The following is a 15191-nucleotide window of genomic DNA, read 5'->3' as shown; positions in this document are numbered from 1 at the left end:
ATATATATATATGGTATCAGATTGATCTAATTTCTGTGCACTGAGGACAAGCAAGTCCTAGGTTACAAACTGAACTCTCCAATGCAAGAACAAGATGCATTTCTTCCTTTAGGAGATGCTATTGTCAGAAGAAAATAAAAAGGTTTCAGTTTTGTTTTTGCATGTGGGTGGGTATTCTGTTTGTAATAATTGTTTGGATACACTATATTTTGAATATGCTAGTTGTGATAATTTCATGCCAAGTAAAAATATCCATAGTCATATTTTATGTTCCTAAAGTAACAGAATGACTTTCAATCTAGAAAAGACAAAAGAAATTTTTTCAATTTTTCCAAAAAATTCCGTTCCCCCCCAAAAAAACTGAAAAAAAAAAAAACGGGTTTTTTTCCGAGCTTCAACATTTCCAGGAATTTTACATCTCTAGTCTGCACTCTGTATATGGCCCTGATCTGGATAGCCCAGGCTAACCTGATCTTGTAGGATCTTAGAAGCTAGACAGGGTCAGCCCAGGTTAATACTTGTGTGGGAGACCAATAAGGAAGTTTAGGGTTGCTAGGCAGGCAATGGCAAACCACTTCTGAAAATCTCTTGCCTAGAAAACCCTACCTGGTAGCCATAGGTTGGCTGCTACATGATAGAATAAAAGCCCTCTATATATGATCAGAGAGTGAGAAGTGCCTTTTGCAGGCTAACAGGTACACAAAGGAAAAGCAGGGTGGGCACAGCTCATCTCCTATCACAGAACCAGATAGATAGATGGATGATGGATGGATGACCTAGTCAGAGAAGAATGAAGAACAGAAAAGTCACATCTCATCTTGGGGAGACCAGTCTTCCTTTGGGAACAGGAGAAGAGAGAGGGTCCAGTGGGGATGGGGAGAAAAGCCCCTGATCACAAGGAAGAAGCTCTCTTTGCAATCTTGGCCTTCTAACTGAGAGCTATCTCACACCTGACCTCTACTGAAATGGCAGCCATGACCATGTGTTGCCGAACAAGGGGGAGAATCCCCATAGCATGAAACCAGGAATAACAGAAAATTTCTGAATTCTTGCAACCTCAAGGATAAATAACCTTTCCTAATTTTGCCATCATTTATGTGAAAGTTAGGGTCAGAGGACTGTAGTTATATCACTTTTTATTTGGGTTCACAATTAGTCTGTGTATCTAGTCCATATGTGTGTTTCTTACTTTCCTATTAAACATCTTTATATTTTGAATGCTGATAGTCTGATCCCTGTACCCATATGAAGTCCTTTCAGTCTCACTTATCAAGGAGAAGTAAGGAGCTGTGGTTGATGCCTTCATCCCCAGCAAGAATTAGTGAGAGCAAAGCAGGAGATGCAGTGTCAGATTGGAGTCATTAAATGGCAATGCAGTAATGAGTGCTAGTCCTTTATCAGGAGATATTCTTTAAGGCTAGTAGATTGCAGTGGAAACACCCGAAGGACGAGAGAGGCTATGCCAAACAGAAACCTGAGACAGCCAGAGAATTTTCAAGTTCCCATGTTGTCAGAGATGGGCTTGAAAGACATTGCACCACACATCACTTGCACTAAGATCCTAGTATGAATGTTATTTTAATGTGCAGAATCATGCTAAAATAAGTGGAAGACCTTAGTTGTTTAAAAGAGATAGTTCAAAGAGATAGTATCTGCATTAGTATAATGTAACCCTTCAATTCTTTCTGTTCTAACAGTTTATGCTGTAGAAAGAAAAGACAGCTGCCTAGGCTGTGTGTAACTCCCCTGGATAAAATGTACAGATACAGATATCAAGAAATGAAATCTCAAACATTGCAGTTGTTCACAGTTCTTTGAGAGGCTTTCCCCCCAAACTCTGCTTGTTTATTTTCAGATCACTGCTGTTTTTTTCACCAGTACCTGATGAAAATGGAATTTCTGGAGAATATGAATCAAGTGAAGGAGTTAGCTTTGATGAAATGGTGAAGAATTTTGGCAAGTTGTTGCAGAAGAAATGTCAGTCTGTAAAATCAGCAAACCATCCACTTATTATCAATATTGTACCAGAGCAAGATACGTTGGTATCTTCAGCATGCACAGATGATCATTGGGATTTACCCTATGTTGTTCATTTATGGCCTTCTGTTCTCCTCCGCAATCTTCTTCCTTATCAGATCACCTATTCCTTACAGGTAGTGTCTGCACTGCTTTGTTTTCCATTTGTTCTGTGCAAAAACAAATTTTCATAGGTCTAGAATGTACCTTTAATCATCCAATTGGGACAGATTCATGACATGCATGTTCAACAGTCATGAAACAGAACTTACATTTTCTGTGAAATCTGCCCACTTGTGTTTAAAACATGTTGCCATATTGTATTGATCCTAAAAGGCACATGGCAGAAAGTAATATCAGAGTGCTTAGTCTTTCTTTCCTTTAATCCAATAAAAGCTCTATGATGTACATAGATCTTGAGCAGTGAATAGTTATTATAAATAATTTATTACTCAATATACAAAAGGAGTAAAAAAACCTTTGCAACTCCTAGGGGGTTTGGTAGTGCTGTAACCATATCATAGGGACATGAATCAGAGCAGGCTGACAGACATGGTGAAATAATCTTCTGAAATTAATATACAGTGGACATGCCAGGAGAATCTGTGCAATAGTATCAGTCTTGCCTAAAGAACAAGAGCAGATTCATTCTGAGTAAGGTAAATGCAAAAACCTTCCCTCATAACTACTGACAAGTAGGCATTTAATCTGGCCCAAAGCTAAAATAAAATAAAATTCCCCAAGGATTGAGCATGGCCTTGTGGCATCCTACAATATCATTCTGGAAACTGTAAGTAGTCTTTCTGAAGCAACCACAAGGGTTGCAGCCAGGTAGGGTTGTATTCTATACTTGTCTGTTTCCTTTTTCTCTCCCTTCTTGTACCTGGAATGCTGTTTCAGCAATGCCAAAGGACTGGTAGCCTTGGGAAGCCTTTGCAGTTTTTGTATCAAGACCGCCAAAATGAGATAATTGTGATAACAAGAGACACTTAAATGAGGCAGTGGTTTTCAAAGGCAGAACTTGCAAAAAGAATAATTTTTATTAGTATTAGCATTTTCCTATGAGATGAGCATGAGATTCTGCATAGTTGAGATTAGAGCTTTTAATTAATAACTGGCTTCTTTCAAGACATATAATGATGATGTCCCCATGTTTTTTTAATTTGGGTTGGAATTGACTAAGTTAATGACTGGCATTAACTATGTATGCTTTGACCACATTGGAACTTTTCTTTCTAAGGGACATACTACAACATGCAATAACCTTGAAAGCGGATGTTCAGCTCAAATTCATAATGCAATCCTGGATCAGAGCAAGCTGGAATTATATTTACTTAATTATCTTGATAAGAAATGGAGCTGCGAGTACCACATTCGAACAAATCAACAAGAAATTAGTTTTGTCACTTTTTCATGTGTTACTGATGTAGACAAGACAGAATTGGATATTGCTGTCCATATCACCTATGCTACAGGACAAATGATCATAGCAATTCATAGTCCATACTGGATGGTAAACAAGACTGGCCGAATGCTGCAATACAAAGCTGATGGCATTCACCGCAAACATCCTCCTGACTATAAGATGCCGCTTCTTTTTTCTTTTCAACCAAAACACTTCTACCAGAATAACAAGGTAAAATTTTAAATCTCAGTAATTTATTTAATTGTGAAGTCCAAATTAGTTTAACAGCGCATTAAGCTCTGATTCTAGTAGTATCTTTCCTGTTGACAATATAAGAACTGTATATTCTATGTAGTGATATCATTTAGTATATTAATGCTTAATCTTATATTACATATCATTTTATTATAAATAATATACTATGTCCTCTCTTTTTAGGAATGATAACCTTGGAATTATAGTTAAATTGCTTTTTACAGTTGTAACAGTTATAGTGCCTCTCCCCCCCTTTCTTGAATTCTACTGGTAATAGATTTTCAGTGGTAACAAATCATTGTTCTCCTTACAGGTTCAGCTTATGGTAACAGACAGTGAACTTTCTGATCACTTTTCTCTTGATACTGTTGGCAGTCATGGTTTTGTTAAATGTAAGCGCCACAAAAAGGATTTCCAAGTGAGTTGTTCATGTAATACATAAGTTTCTTGCATCCACAAATCTAATGCACATTTACTTTGAATTAAAGTCCCACTGAATTCAATTTGCATAGAATTTCAGGCTTGCCTCCTACGTTTGATTTAATTTCAGTTTGGCGTTTCACTGTCATAGAATAAATCTTTGTGTAGAAATAACAGCATCTTATATCACTTTAGAGGCTAACAGATTTGTTGTGACTTATATTTTCAAGGGCTATACAAATTTACATCGTTCCTGTAATACTGCTTCCTCTTGAAATTATGGCCTCAGGTTACTTTTTAAAAGAAAAAAATACATTTTTATAAGTGAATTGTTTATTAACTTTTCAATATATTGTATTTGTACTGTATCAATTTATTGTATAATAATAATTATTATAAATTGCTACAAATTAACAATTTTAAAAACCCTCCAGTAGTAATGAAGGATGGGCCTATCACCACTTTTGTCTGTACAACTTGGACAAAACCTATAAAGTTGACTTTAGGCACCCCCCTCCCCAAGCATGTAGGAACTAGTCAGCACCATGTGGCAGAGAGTATGTTTAAATGAGTAAATCACATGAAATTCATCATGTGGTTCTTCCCACAGATTTGGCACTGGTGCAGAGGGGTCTGTAAGAAAGAACACAAAGTACTTTCCACAACTCCACAGGAAATGGGACACAAACTGTGTCAGGTTGTAGGATGCAGTGTGGGTTGTGTTTTTTACTGTTCTCCTTACACAAATGTCAACAGATTGTGCAAAAACCTGCTAATATGGAAGTTTTTTGAAAGCATGCACACTAAAGAATTTTATCTTTTCCAGGTTGGTGTCACTATAGATAACAGCAGTTTTAACCTCACTAGGATAGTGACTTTCACACCTTTTTTTATGATCACAAACAGAAGTACACATAATTTAGAAGTAGCGGAAGAAGGCACTGAACAATGGATTCCGATAATTTTACAACAGGTAAACATTTTAAGATTTTAAATTAATTTAAATTTGTTTTAATTCTAATACCTAAAGCGGCTGTAAATAATTCTGACCACCCCCACATTTCATCTACTGTGGGCTTTCTGGTTTTAAAGTAGCCTTATGCTGCAGTTTGCTGTGTAAGCATAAAAGAAATAAAATGTATAATGTGCTCTTTGTTATGCTGATCCATATAGTAAAGGTTTTCCCTTGCTCGAAAGCTAGTCGAATCCGACTCTAGGGGGTGGTGCTCATCTCCGTTTCCAAGCCGAAGAGCCAGTGCTGTCTGAAGATGTTTCCGTGGTCATGTGGCTGGCATGACTAAACGCCAAGGTGCACGGAACACTGTTACCTTCCCACCAAAGTGGTACCTATTTATCTACTTGCAATGTCTTGCTTTCTAACTGCTAGGTTGGCAGGAGCTGGAGCCAGAGACGGGAGCTCACCCTGTCACATGGCACTAGGGTCTCGAACTGCCGAACTACAGACCTTCCGGTCTGCACCTCAGCATCTTAACCTCTGAGCCACCGCAGCCCCTGATCCATATACTCATAGCGAAAGGAACAGTTAGATTGCACTTTAAAAAGTACAGTGACATATGTAGTGGCCCCTAGTGCTTTATTGACTGCTTCCATTCATAGCAGCATTTATTTTCCTGGCCATGAAATCCTACATGTAGGGTTGCCAACCTCCAGGTGGTACCTGGAGATCTCCTGCTGTTACATTTTATCTCCAGACTACAGAGATAATTCCTCTGGAGAAAATGGCTGCTTTGGAAGGTGGACTCTATGGCATTATACCCTCCCTAAACCCTGCACTCCCCAGCCCCCCCCCTCCCCAGCCTCCAGGTATTTCCCAACCGAGAGCTGGCAACTCTATGAACATGGGATTCTGTGTTCTTGGCTAAGTTATTGCTTAATACTTTTACTCTTATTGTTGACTCTTCTTCCTATTTTCAAAACAATAACATTGATCTGGAACAATATGTTGTCCACGCAAGCAGTCCTGACATGCCCCTGCAAAAAATGCGTAGTGTGAAATGGATTACTATAATTATGACCAGCAGCAGTTTCTGCCACCACTGTGGCAGGATAAAACAGCTGTTACAGTCATGTGCAACATTACTGCTCAGTTGAGTGGCAGACTTCCTAAAGTTAAACACTTTTAAGCTTCACTGATTTACGTTTAATTAATACAATTATTAATGATTATCTAAAGTCATATCATGTCCCTTACTGGTGAATGCCCAGCTCACACGTAATACCTGTACATGTGTGCATATTTAGAGAAGCTTGTGGCTGACTTTATGTAAGAAAATATATTGGGTGAATTTGACCTTCAGAAGTCCCACCATTCCACAGTGTCTCGATTTAAAAGGATCTGGTAGTAGATGATGTGAAACACATCTACCTGGAACCCTGGAGAGCTGCTGTCAGTCATAGTACACAATACTGACATTGATAGATTAGATATAACAAAGCTGTATATGAGGCTTCATTTCTCATTTTATAAACATAGGTCCTATAGTATCCCAAATGATTTTTAGTAGTAGGCTACTCTTTTGCTATTTTATATTGACTAAAGAGAATGCAGTATTTTTTTAAAAAAACTACAGTGCAGTTTTCCATTATGTATTTCCTTTTTCTTCTAGTGTACTCCTTTTTGGCCTGAAAATAATGAAAGTAAATTGCTTGTTAGAGTAGAACATTCAGACATGCCACCAAAAATTATACAGCTCAATAAGCAAGAAAATTGTTTGCTGTTGCGCTTAGACAACCAGGTAAGTGGTATTTTTAACTAACTTGGAAAACATGTATATTTCACTCTCTTCCTTCCAAAATTCAGACAGCCTAAGGCCTTTGCTGTCAAATTATAAATGTCTCCTTAACACAGTAGATTTTTTTTCCTCATCTTGAATGAGGCTGTCATTAGTCCTTTGCTGAAGAAACTCTCCTTGGGAAGCAGGCTTTCACCAGTTATAGACGAGGCTTTAATTTACAATTCCTAGGTAAGGTAGTTGAATAGGTGGTGGCAAAGCAAATCCAGGATTTCCTGGATAAAACATTTGCCCTTGACCCTTTTCAAGTCATCGTCAGATATGACTTTGAATATTGCTTTGCATTTCTGGTACATAAACTGTGTTTGTAACATATCCTTGGTGGTCTTGCTCAGTCTTTCTGTTATCTGGAGTGGTAGACCATTTATTTATTTATTGTCAGATTTATACCCCACCCTCCCAGCCGAGGGCAGCTTACATAAGAGAATAAAAACACACAAGTAAGCAATTTAAATAATGCTAAAACCATATAAAACACTCCAACATTAAAAGGTACTAACATTAATAATACTAATAAGTTATTAGATGATTAGCTGATGGCGGCCAACCTTTAGTATTCCATCCTAGCAGTCAGCCCATAGATCTAGCCTTTGTGCTGCTGGCACAGGCTGTTCCTGATGTCTTCAGGGAACAGGGTTCTCTATCGGGGGCTGCTCCTAATTGAAGGCCTGGTGGAAGAGCTCCATCTTGCAGGCCCTACAGAACTGCATGAAGTCCCACAGGGCCCTGATCTCATTTGGGAGCTCATTCCACCAGAGAGGAGCTGCCACCGAGAAAGCCCTGGCCCTGGTTATAGCCAGCCTGGCATCCTTGGGTCCAGGGAGCACCAATCGATTTTGGGACCCTGATCACAGTGCTCTCTAGGGAACATTGGGAGTCAACTCTCAACCAATGTTCATCAGAATCTCATGGTCAGATAACCAGTATTTTTTGTTGAATCAGCCTTTACTGTATTACAAAAAGATGAAAGGGCCATTGCAGCAAGGAAACAAAAAGGGCTCCTGTAAATGCCCTGGTTGACCTCTGGAGTGAAGAAATGACCTAGGCAGTTGGCATGATTTCTCCCAGGAGCTTTATCTTAAGTGTTAGAGCCCAGGTTGCCGCTTCAGTTACTGAGGGGCTCCTGGCAATTAAGTGAAGGGAGTGGCTAGAGCGACAATAGAGGAAGACTCAGGACAAATCCCATAAGACATGGGTAAAAGCTCATTTTAAATAATATTCCATGGTAGTGATGTTAATGGTCCACCACCTTTGCGTTTGCACAGTGTAGGCCAGTGGAGCTGTTCCGGGTGGTCAGAGGTCTGTTGGGATCTTGCCTGCAGAAGGAGGTGGATTGCTGGGTAGCCCACTGTGATGGTTTTGTTCAGCACATTGCAGATAAATTCTCTTGCATCCATTCTGACTTGGACCATATGTTAGCAGTGACAGGGTCGGATGTCACCAGTGTGCTGAATTATCCGATTGTTTGGGGTAGTTTTCAGTATCCTACCACTTGCTTATATGACCCTTGCCTTTCCTGGTTACTTACTTTATTATGTATGCTTTAATTTTTTACCCACCTTGGTAGCACTTATGAAGGCAGAAACACGAGATACAAATGTTGTGGAATAAATTAATTTTGTGGTGTTACCAGCCTTCTTCTCAGATTTCTGAGAGGAAGATGGATTTATAAATATCTTTAAATAAGTAAATAACCATATAAAGATATTCATTTAAAACATTTTTATGCTGCCTATAGATCTGATTGGGGTCCCCAAGGCAGCAGCCATGCAGCATTAGAACAATTAAAAACAACATTGCATTATAAATAATTCAGTAAAACACATAAAAATCTCTAGAAGAGGAGAGCCAACAACCCTTATGATATATGCCAAATGAAACAAATAAGTCTTCAACCACTGGCAGGAAACACCAATAGAGGGAGACAGATTAATTCCCTGGGGTGGGAGTTCCAAAAGTATTGGTGCCTCAACTGAGAAAGCCCTTTCTTGGGTTGCCTCCTGTCTAGCATCAGATGGCAGGAGCTACCTAAGCGGGGCCTCTGAAGACTAGACTGAGCAGGTAGGTTCATTTCTGAGAAGATGGTCCTTAAGGTTGGTCCCAGGCTGCAGAGGGCTTAAAGGTCAACTAGCACCCGGAAGCAAATTGGAAGTTATTGAAGATAGATCAAGACTGGAGTGATATGGGGGGAAATGGCACGGCGCTGCGGGTGTTTTCAGGACGCTTCCTGATCTCACCAACCTTTTTTGCTTTTTTTGGGAGTCCCCCCCCCCGTTGCTGACCGAGTCAGACTCCACCCGATCTCCTGGAGGGAGACCAGGGCGCAAGAGGCTTGTCCGGTCCCCCCCGCAATGGCAGTTAGCGGGGGAGAGATCGTTTTGCCTCGAAGCAGGAAGAGGAGCAGCGTGGATTTCATGCTGTACAAGCCGCGACCTCCCCTTTTTAATTTTTGACATTAAAGGAAAGGAAACATGCAACGAGAACAGAAGAGTGAGTATGTATTTCTTCACAAACTGAGTTAAATGCCCATTAACTGATCCCCTATGGAGTATTTTTAAACACAGGAAGTGACAGCGGCCAGGAAAGGAATTAACGATAAAAGAAAATGGCGACAGAAGGGGAGAACAGAGATACCTCAATTGGAGAATTGGTACAAATAGAATTTCAAAGCACAGAATTTGGCTGCCTGACAGTGGAACATTTTAAAAAATATTTGACTGACCAGGTTTGCCAGGCAGCCGAAGAGGCATGCAAAAACATAAAGAACCTTCAGAGCGCATGCTTGCAAACTGAAAATAAAGCAGAGTTCGTGCAACATCAGTGACCACAAGAGAGTTATGAAAACAGACAAGATGATATTCAAGAAAAAGAGGTTCAGGACACAAAAGGGGAAAAAAGAAACAATCCCAGACAAAACCAGGACAGTAATAAACAAGGAGTGAAATCAGAAAGGATAAAAAAGAATGCCAAAAAAAAACCCCCACATGCAGAGAAAAAGAAGAAGATAGTTAGATGCAGAGTGAGACGTCTTTCCGGGAACAAGAACAGAGAAATTAAAAAACTGCAGCTAGACTTGGCAACTTGGAAGAGACAGGATTTTAAAGCTAAATACACCGAATACAACGATTTAAGACATGTAAGATTGACAATTAAAAAGAAGTTGCTACAGGAAATTAAGCAACAAGGTCTATTGCGTGGGTCAGATAACTTTTGGAATAGTAACGTATGAAAGAGTTTTGCCTGACAGCTCATTGAGTTTAAATAGATACTTAGATAAAATTCAAGAAGGTTATAAAAGTGAAAAGGATTATATAAGAAGGAGTAGTAGTGCAAAAAGAAAAGAATTTCCCGGCTCAATCTCCCCCCCGGCTCCGAAGCGAGGCCCAGCGGCTGCAAGCCGCTTAGGCCTCGCTGCTGTCTTCCCCCCCGGCTCCGAAGCGGCAGCGAGGGAGTTCGTAGAGCCTTCCCTGCGCATGCGCAGGGGACGCTCTGTCACTTTTGGGGGGATTTAAGTATCCCCCCAATATTTTTTTCGGGTTTACAGATTTTTGTGCACACCTAGGGACTGCCCCAAGTGTGCACGGAAATCTCCCTCCCCCCCATGTGCCCCCGATGTGCGGAAATAAGTATCCACACGCAGGGGGCCATGTTGGAAATTAGATAAATAGATTAAACCTGTTTCATTTTTTTTCAAGCATCATGTTAATAGGTTAAATGGCTGTGCAAGTAACTATATGTTTTAAATTTATGCCATATTATTACTGATAATAGTGAAAATGTCACCTGTATTTAGCTGATATACCTGCAGTATTAGGTATTTGGAGTTTGTTTTTGTTTTGAAAAATAAGTATTTTTTCATTTAAGGGATCAAAGTAATATGTCTACTTAAATTTGTTTAATTTTCTGTAAGAGTCATGTAAATAGATTTGCCAGTGGTTAAGTAATTTAGTGCTTGAACTGTATGTTATTTTATGCAATTAGGAGGGATAACTTATGTGGATATTTTGACTGGAATAATATACCACTTATTCTAGGGCTGGTGCTCCATTTGGTTATGTGAATGTGAAAAATAATGTGTTGAGTTGTTATGGAAGAGATTGTTTAAATGGAAGAGAAAGTTTAAATATGTCACGAAAGAGACTAGTTAAATATCACCTCAAAATATTACTTTAGGCTCGCAGATATACTTGTTGCAACAGGCACTTTTGTTTTTTGTTTTTATTTTTTGTTTGTTTATATGTTTTTGAAAATTAATAAAGCTGGAGTGATATGGTCTCTCCACTGTAGTCAGCGCTCTGACCACAGCATTCTGTACCAGCATTCCTTAGAACCTGTTCACAGTTTCCGCAGATATCAAGTGAATATTTTTAAATGTTTAAAATGTTTGATTAAAGCAATTCTTATTATGGCAGTATTAGTCTAATGAATGGTTATAGTCAAATGTAATAAACTTTTTTAATATCTGATAGCTTGGAGGCATCATAGTGGATATTACACTGTCTGAACATTCTACATCAATTGCGTTTAGTGATTATCATGATGGTGCAGCTCCATTCCTGATAATTAACCATACTAAAGGAGAAATGATTGAATATGGACAAAGGTATGTATACAACATTTTAAAAAACTCTGAAGAATACAGGAAATTATAGAATTCAGTGATATGAGCAGTGTTCCCTCTAAGCTGAATTAGTGTGAGCTAGTTCACAGTTTTTTAGCCTCCGGCCCACAAATTTTTGTCTTCGCTCAGGAAGGATGGCTCCAGAGCAAACTAAGTTATGCAGCAGCCAAATTGCTCACTCACAACTTTCATGCCAGTAGCTCACAAAGTAGAATTTTTGCTCACAAGACTCCACAGCTTAGAGGGAGCATTGGATATGTGTATACCTGGATATTGAGTATGCAAGCACATTCACTTACCTTGTTACTTCTCTGCTTCACTGCTTGTTTCTTGTTGCTTCACTGCTGATGAACTGGAGCAATGAACTTGGGTTCATTAGGCATGAGGCATAACATGTCACAGAGATGAAAATAAAACATGTTTATTATTTGCTAACTTTTATCCTAATTTTTGTTTGCAGTTCTCTCTGTGTAATGGAAGATTCTCTAGCACCAAATAAAGCAGTGTTATACGCATGGGCTCACCCAGTAGGCTCTAGAAAATTAAAATGGAAATGTGGAAAAGGAAGTGGGGAAGTAACTCAGAAAGATGTATGTATGCTACTTTTAATAAAGTCAGATCGTTTCTGTATGTTTGCCAAAATAATCTGACATGGTACTTGACTGATTAACAAGTTCAACAGTATTGTTAAAATCAGTATCCTAGTAAAAATTCGGCAGCAAGCAGCTGGAATTATGAACAAAATAAGTGGAAGAGACCTGATAAGGAATTAGGATAAAGGGAACAACAATGTTTGACTTGTTATAGTGCCCATTGCCAATGGTATAGTTCACTATGTATACAAGCATGGGGATCTTCAGGTTTTTATGTTCCATACTGCTCTCATGCACAGTGTGATTACTAGTTGCTTCCATATTTACAGCAGCTGGCGAACTGTGTGAGCTTCCCCTGCAAATCAGGATTCCAACTAAGGATAGTATCACTAAGGACTGCCACAGGAGGTGGTGGTGGCTATAAGCATGGACAGCTTCAAGAGGGAATTAGATAAGCATATGGAGCAGAAGTACATCAGTGGCTATTAGGCACAAGGTATAGATAGGAACTCTCGGTCTGGGGCAAGTGATGCTCTGTATTCTTGGGGCATGGGGGGCAACAGTGGGAGGGCTTCTAGTGTTCTGGCCCCACTGCTGGACCTCCTGATGGCACCTGGTATTTTTGGCCACTGTGTGACAGAGTGTTGGACTGGATGGGCCATTGGCCTGATCCAACACTGGCTTCTCTTATGTTCTTAAGTTCAAACTTTCTGGTAGCAGACCTACTGTCCATATTTTTTACTTTTGTAATGCCTTATTAAAATTTGTTAATCATTCTTCAGGGTTCAGTTCCTTCCCCATGGTTGCTAGACGTTAAATCCCTGCAGTTGTATGCAGTACACAGTGTGACATTTCATATAGTACAATGTTGTATATTTTGAATTATTGATAGCATGTTGGATAGCAGGTATGTTTTATAGTAAATCTAATCAAAAGAACAAGTACCCTCCTGTATTTTAAATCAGTCCTGGACAAGCTGTAACAGAATAAATCATTAAAGGTAATAGAAACATTCTGTTTCCATCATTGCATAGAAACCATTGCAGTCAGAAATTTAGCCACAGCCAAAGTAATACCAGGATCAATATCAGCAAGTAGGAATGGCACATAAACAAAGGAAGCCTTGGAAACTATCATTGACTGTATCCACAGATCTTTTGAAGAGGCATTTAACACACAAAGAAAATACAGGATAAAGTTTCGATAGTGCCAAATCTATATGCATGTAATCTATCTGAATGGGGTACTCCTTGAAATCTACCCACCAAAACAACAGAAGGCTACTTAGCCTAGCCAAAAGAAAAGCCATCCGATATTTGGGGACAATAGATGAAAAGATGGAAAGTTAAGAAGGGGCGCAAAACTAAAAAACACCATAGACCATATTCTACAAGCCCTGCCCAGAGCCAGCTGATGATCTAATGCCTCCAGTGCTCTGTCTAAGGATAGTGTAGCAGCCCATGTGCCAATACACAGGAGGAATGAAGGGGACAGCCTTACAAATAAAGTTGGTATTCAAGATTGGACTGTCAATGTGAAACATAAAGATCTGACTGTAAAAGAGAAAGAAAACTACTAACATCTTGAGGGGAAAAAGATCCTCAAGTAAAAGTGAAAAGCCAGCTTCAAAGGAAAACTTCAAAAGGGCTAGCAATAGCACTATCAAGTCCAATAATTAATCCAAACTGTCACATTATATAAAAGCTAAGATAGCACTTTAGCCGTAAAGGCTTGAAATTTTGCAGGGAACCACGGGGGGGGGGGAACCAGGGGGGGGGACAGCCACCAAGGAGCTGGCCACTGAAAGTTGAGCGAACAAATTTTGAGCTTTCGATGAGAGAGAAGCTTGAAAAATAATACAAGTATTTTAAAAATATAGTAGAAGTGCCTATGCTGGTTACTTGGGCTTCATGCAACAATCTGGTGACATCCACAGACCAAACAAGTTAATTATTTGTTTATTTAAAATCGTGTATATCCCTTTGTATTTCCATAGACTGATGGTAGATAACATGCAACAAGTTGCAAGGACATAAAAGCATATGAGTCCATTAATAAAATAAAAGCGACATGCAGGTTAAAAATGCAACCAAATCTGCCAAAACATGTAATTTTAGGAGGTTTATGATTTAAACCTTAAGCTGCAATCCTAAACATACTTATTTGTAAATGTTTTGTTATCATAGAACTTGCTTCAGGATAAATGTCAAATCGGCTGCAAGTACATTTAGGATTTGAAACTGTTGGCCTGAAAGTGAATGTTTGCTTTCTGTCTGTTACAGGACTTGATGACACCTATCCAAGCAGGAAGCAAAGAAATTTATTTGGTTTCATTTTTTGAAGGCTTGCAGCGTATTATCCTATTCACAGAAGATGAAAAGGTTTTCAAACTGGCATATGAAAGTGAAAAAGTTGAATTGGCAGAACAAGAAATAATTGTATCATTACAGGATGTTGGGATTTCTTTAGTAAATAACTATTCAAAGCAGGAAGTAGCTTACATTGGAATCACAAGGTAGGACTGATATAATCAATGTATAATGAGTTATATCCTAGCATTCAGTTCAAAGCAGCAAATTCTATCAGAGCAGTCCAAATCCTGCCAATTCAAGAGACTCCACTGTCAGTAAAGGCTCTTATTGTACCAGTGGGACGTGCCATGCTTAGAAATTGAAAGCATTAATCTAATGTTTTAAACTTAGCTACATAAGTATGAAATGGTGGGATACAAATGTACATATTTCTGGGTGATTTGATTCTATTATGTTTTATAGAAAATTCTGTTCAGGGTAGAGATTTATTTCCTGAAATCATCTGTTTGGAGGTGTACAAGCATATCAAAATTAAATATTTTTTAAGTCCCATTCTTTTCATGGTGAATGTTCTCATTGAATTGTCATGAATATGACTTAAAAGTATCTTAACTATGGTTGAATCATCCTGAGAATTCTATGTATTTTATTTAGGTATTGTTTCTTATTTAGGTTATACAATATTTACAAGGTGGGAACCCATAAAGACATGTGGGGGGTATCTTCCCCCCCCCCACATACACACTATTTTCTCTT

At 38.9% G+C, this 15191-nt stretch overlaps 1 protein-coding gene across 1 annotated transcript in view; it reads left to right on the top strand.

The window, feature by feature from the left end:
• The window catches only part of VPS13A (vacuolar protein sorting 13 homolog A (S. cerevisiae)), a gene marked incomplete at its 5' end in the record, with an annotated part of 218593 nt that overhangs the window by 141214 nt on the left and 62188 nt on the right, over nucleotides 1-15191 (top strand). The window contains 8 exons of the mRNA XM_015412948.1: nucleotides 1856-2153; nucleotides 3257-3652; nucleotides 3990-4094; nucleotides 4923-5069; nucleotides 6724-6852; nucleotides 11379-11512; nucleotides 11991-12120; nucleotides 14406-14638. Coding sequence (XP_015268434.1) covers nucleotides 1856-2153; nucleotides 3257-3652; nucleotides 3990-4094; nucleotides 4923-5069; nucleotides 6724-6852; nucleotides 11379-11512; nucleotides 11991-12120; nucleotides 14406-14638 — 1572 coding nt within the window. The remainder of the gene's footprint in view (nucleotides 1-1855; nucleotides 2154-3256; nucleotides 3653-3989; nucleotides 4095-4922; nucleotides 5070-6723; nucleotides 6853-11378; nucleotides 11513-11990; nucleotides 12121-14405; nucleotides 14639-15191) is intronic.

The sequence above is a fragment of the Gekko japonicus genome, unplaced genomic scaffold, assembly GCF_001447785.1.
Source record: "Gekko japonicus isolate JY-2015 unplaced genomic scaffold, Gekko_japonicus_V1.1 scaffold1971, whole genome shotgun sequence".
NCBI lineage: Eukaryota > Metazoa > Chordata > Lepidosauria > Squamata > Gekkonidae > Gekko > Gekko japonicus.
This window is presented reverse-complemented; position numbering and strand designations above follow the sequence as displayed.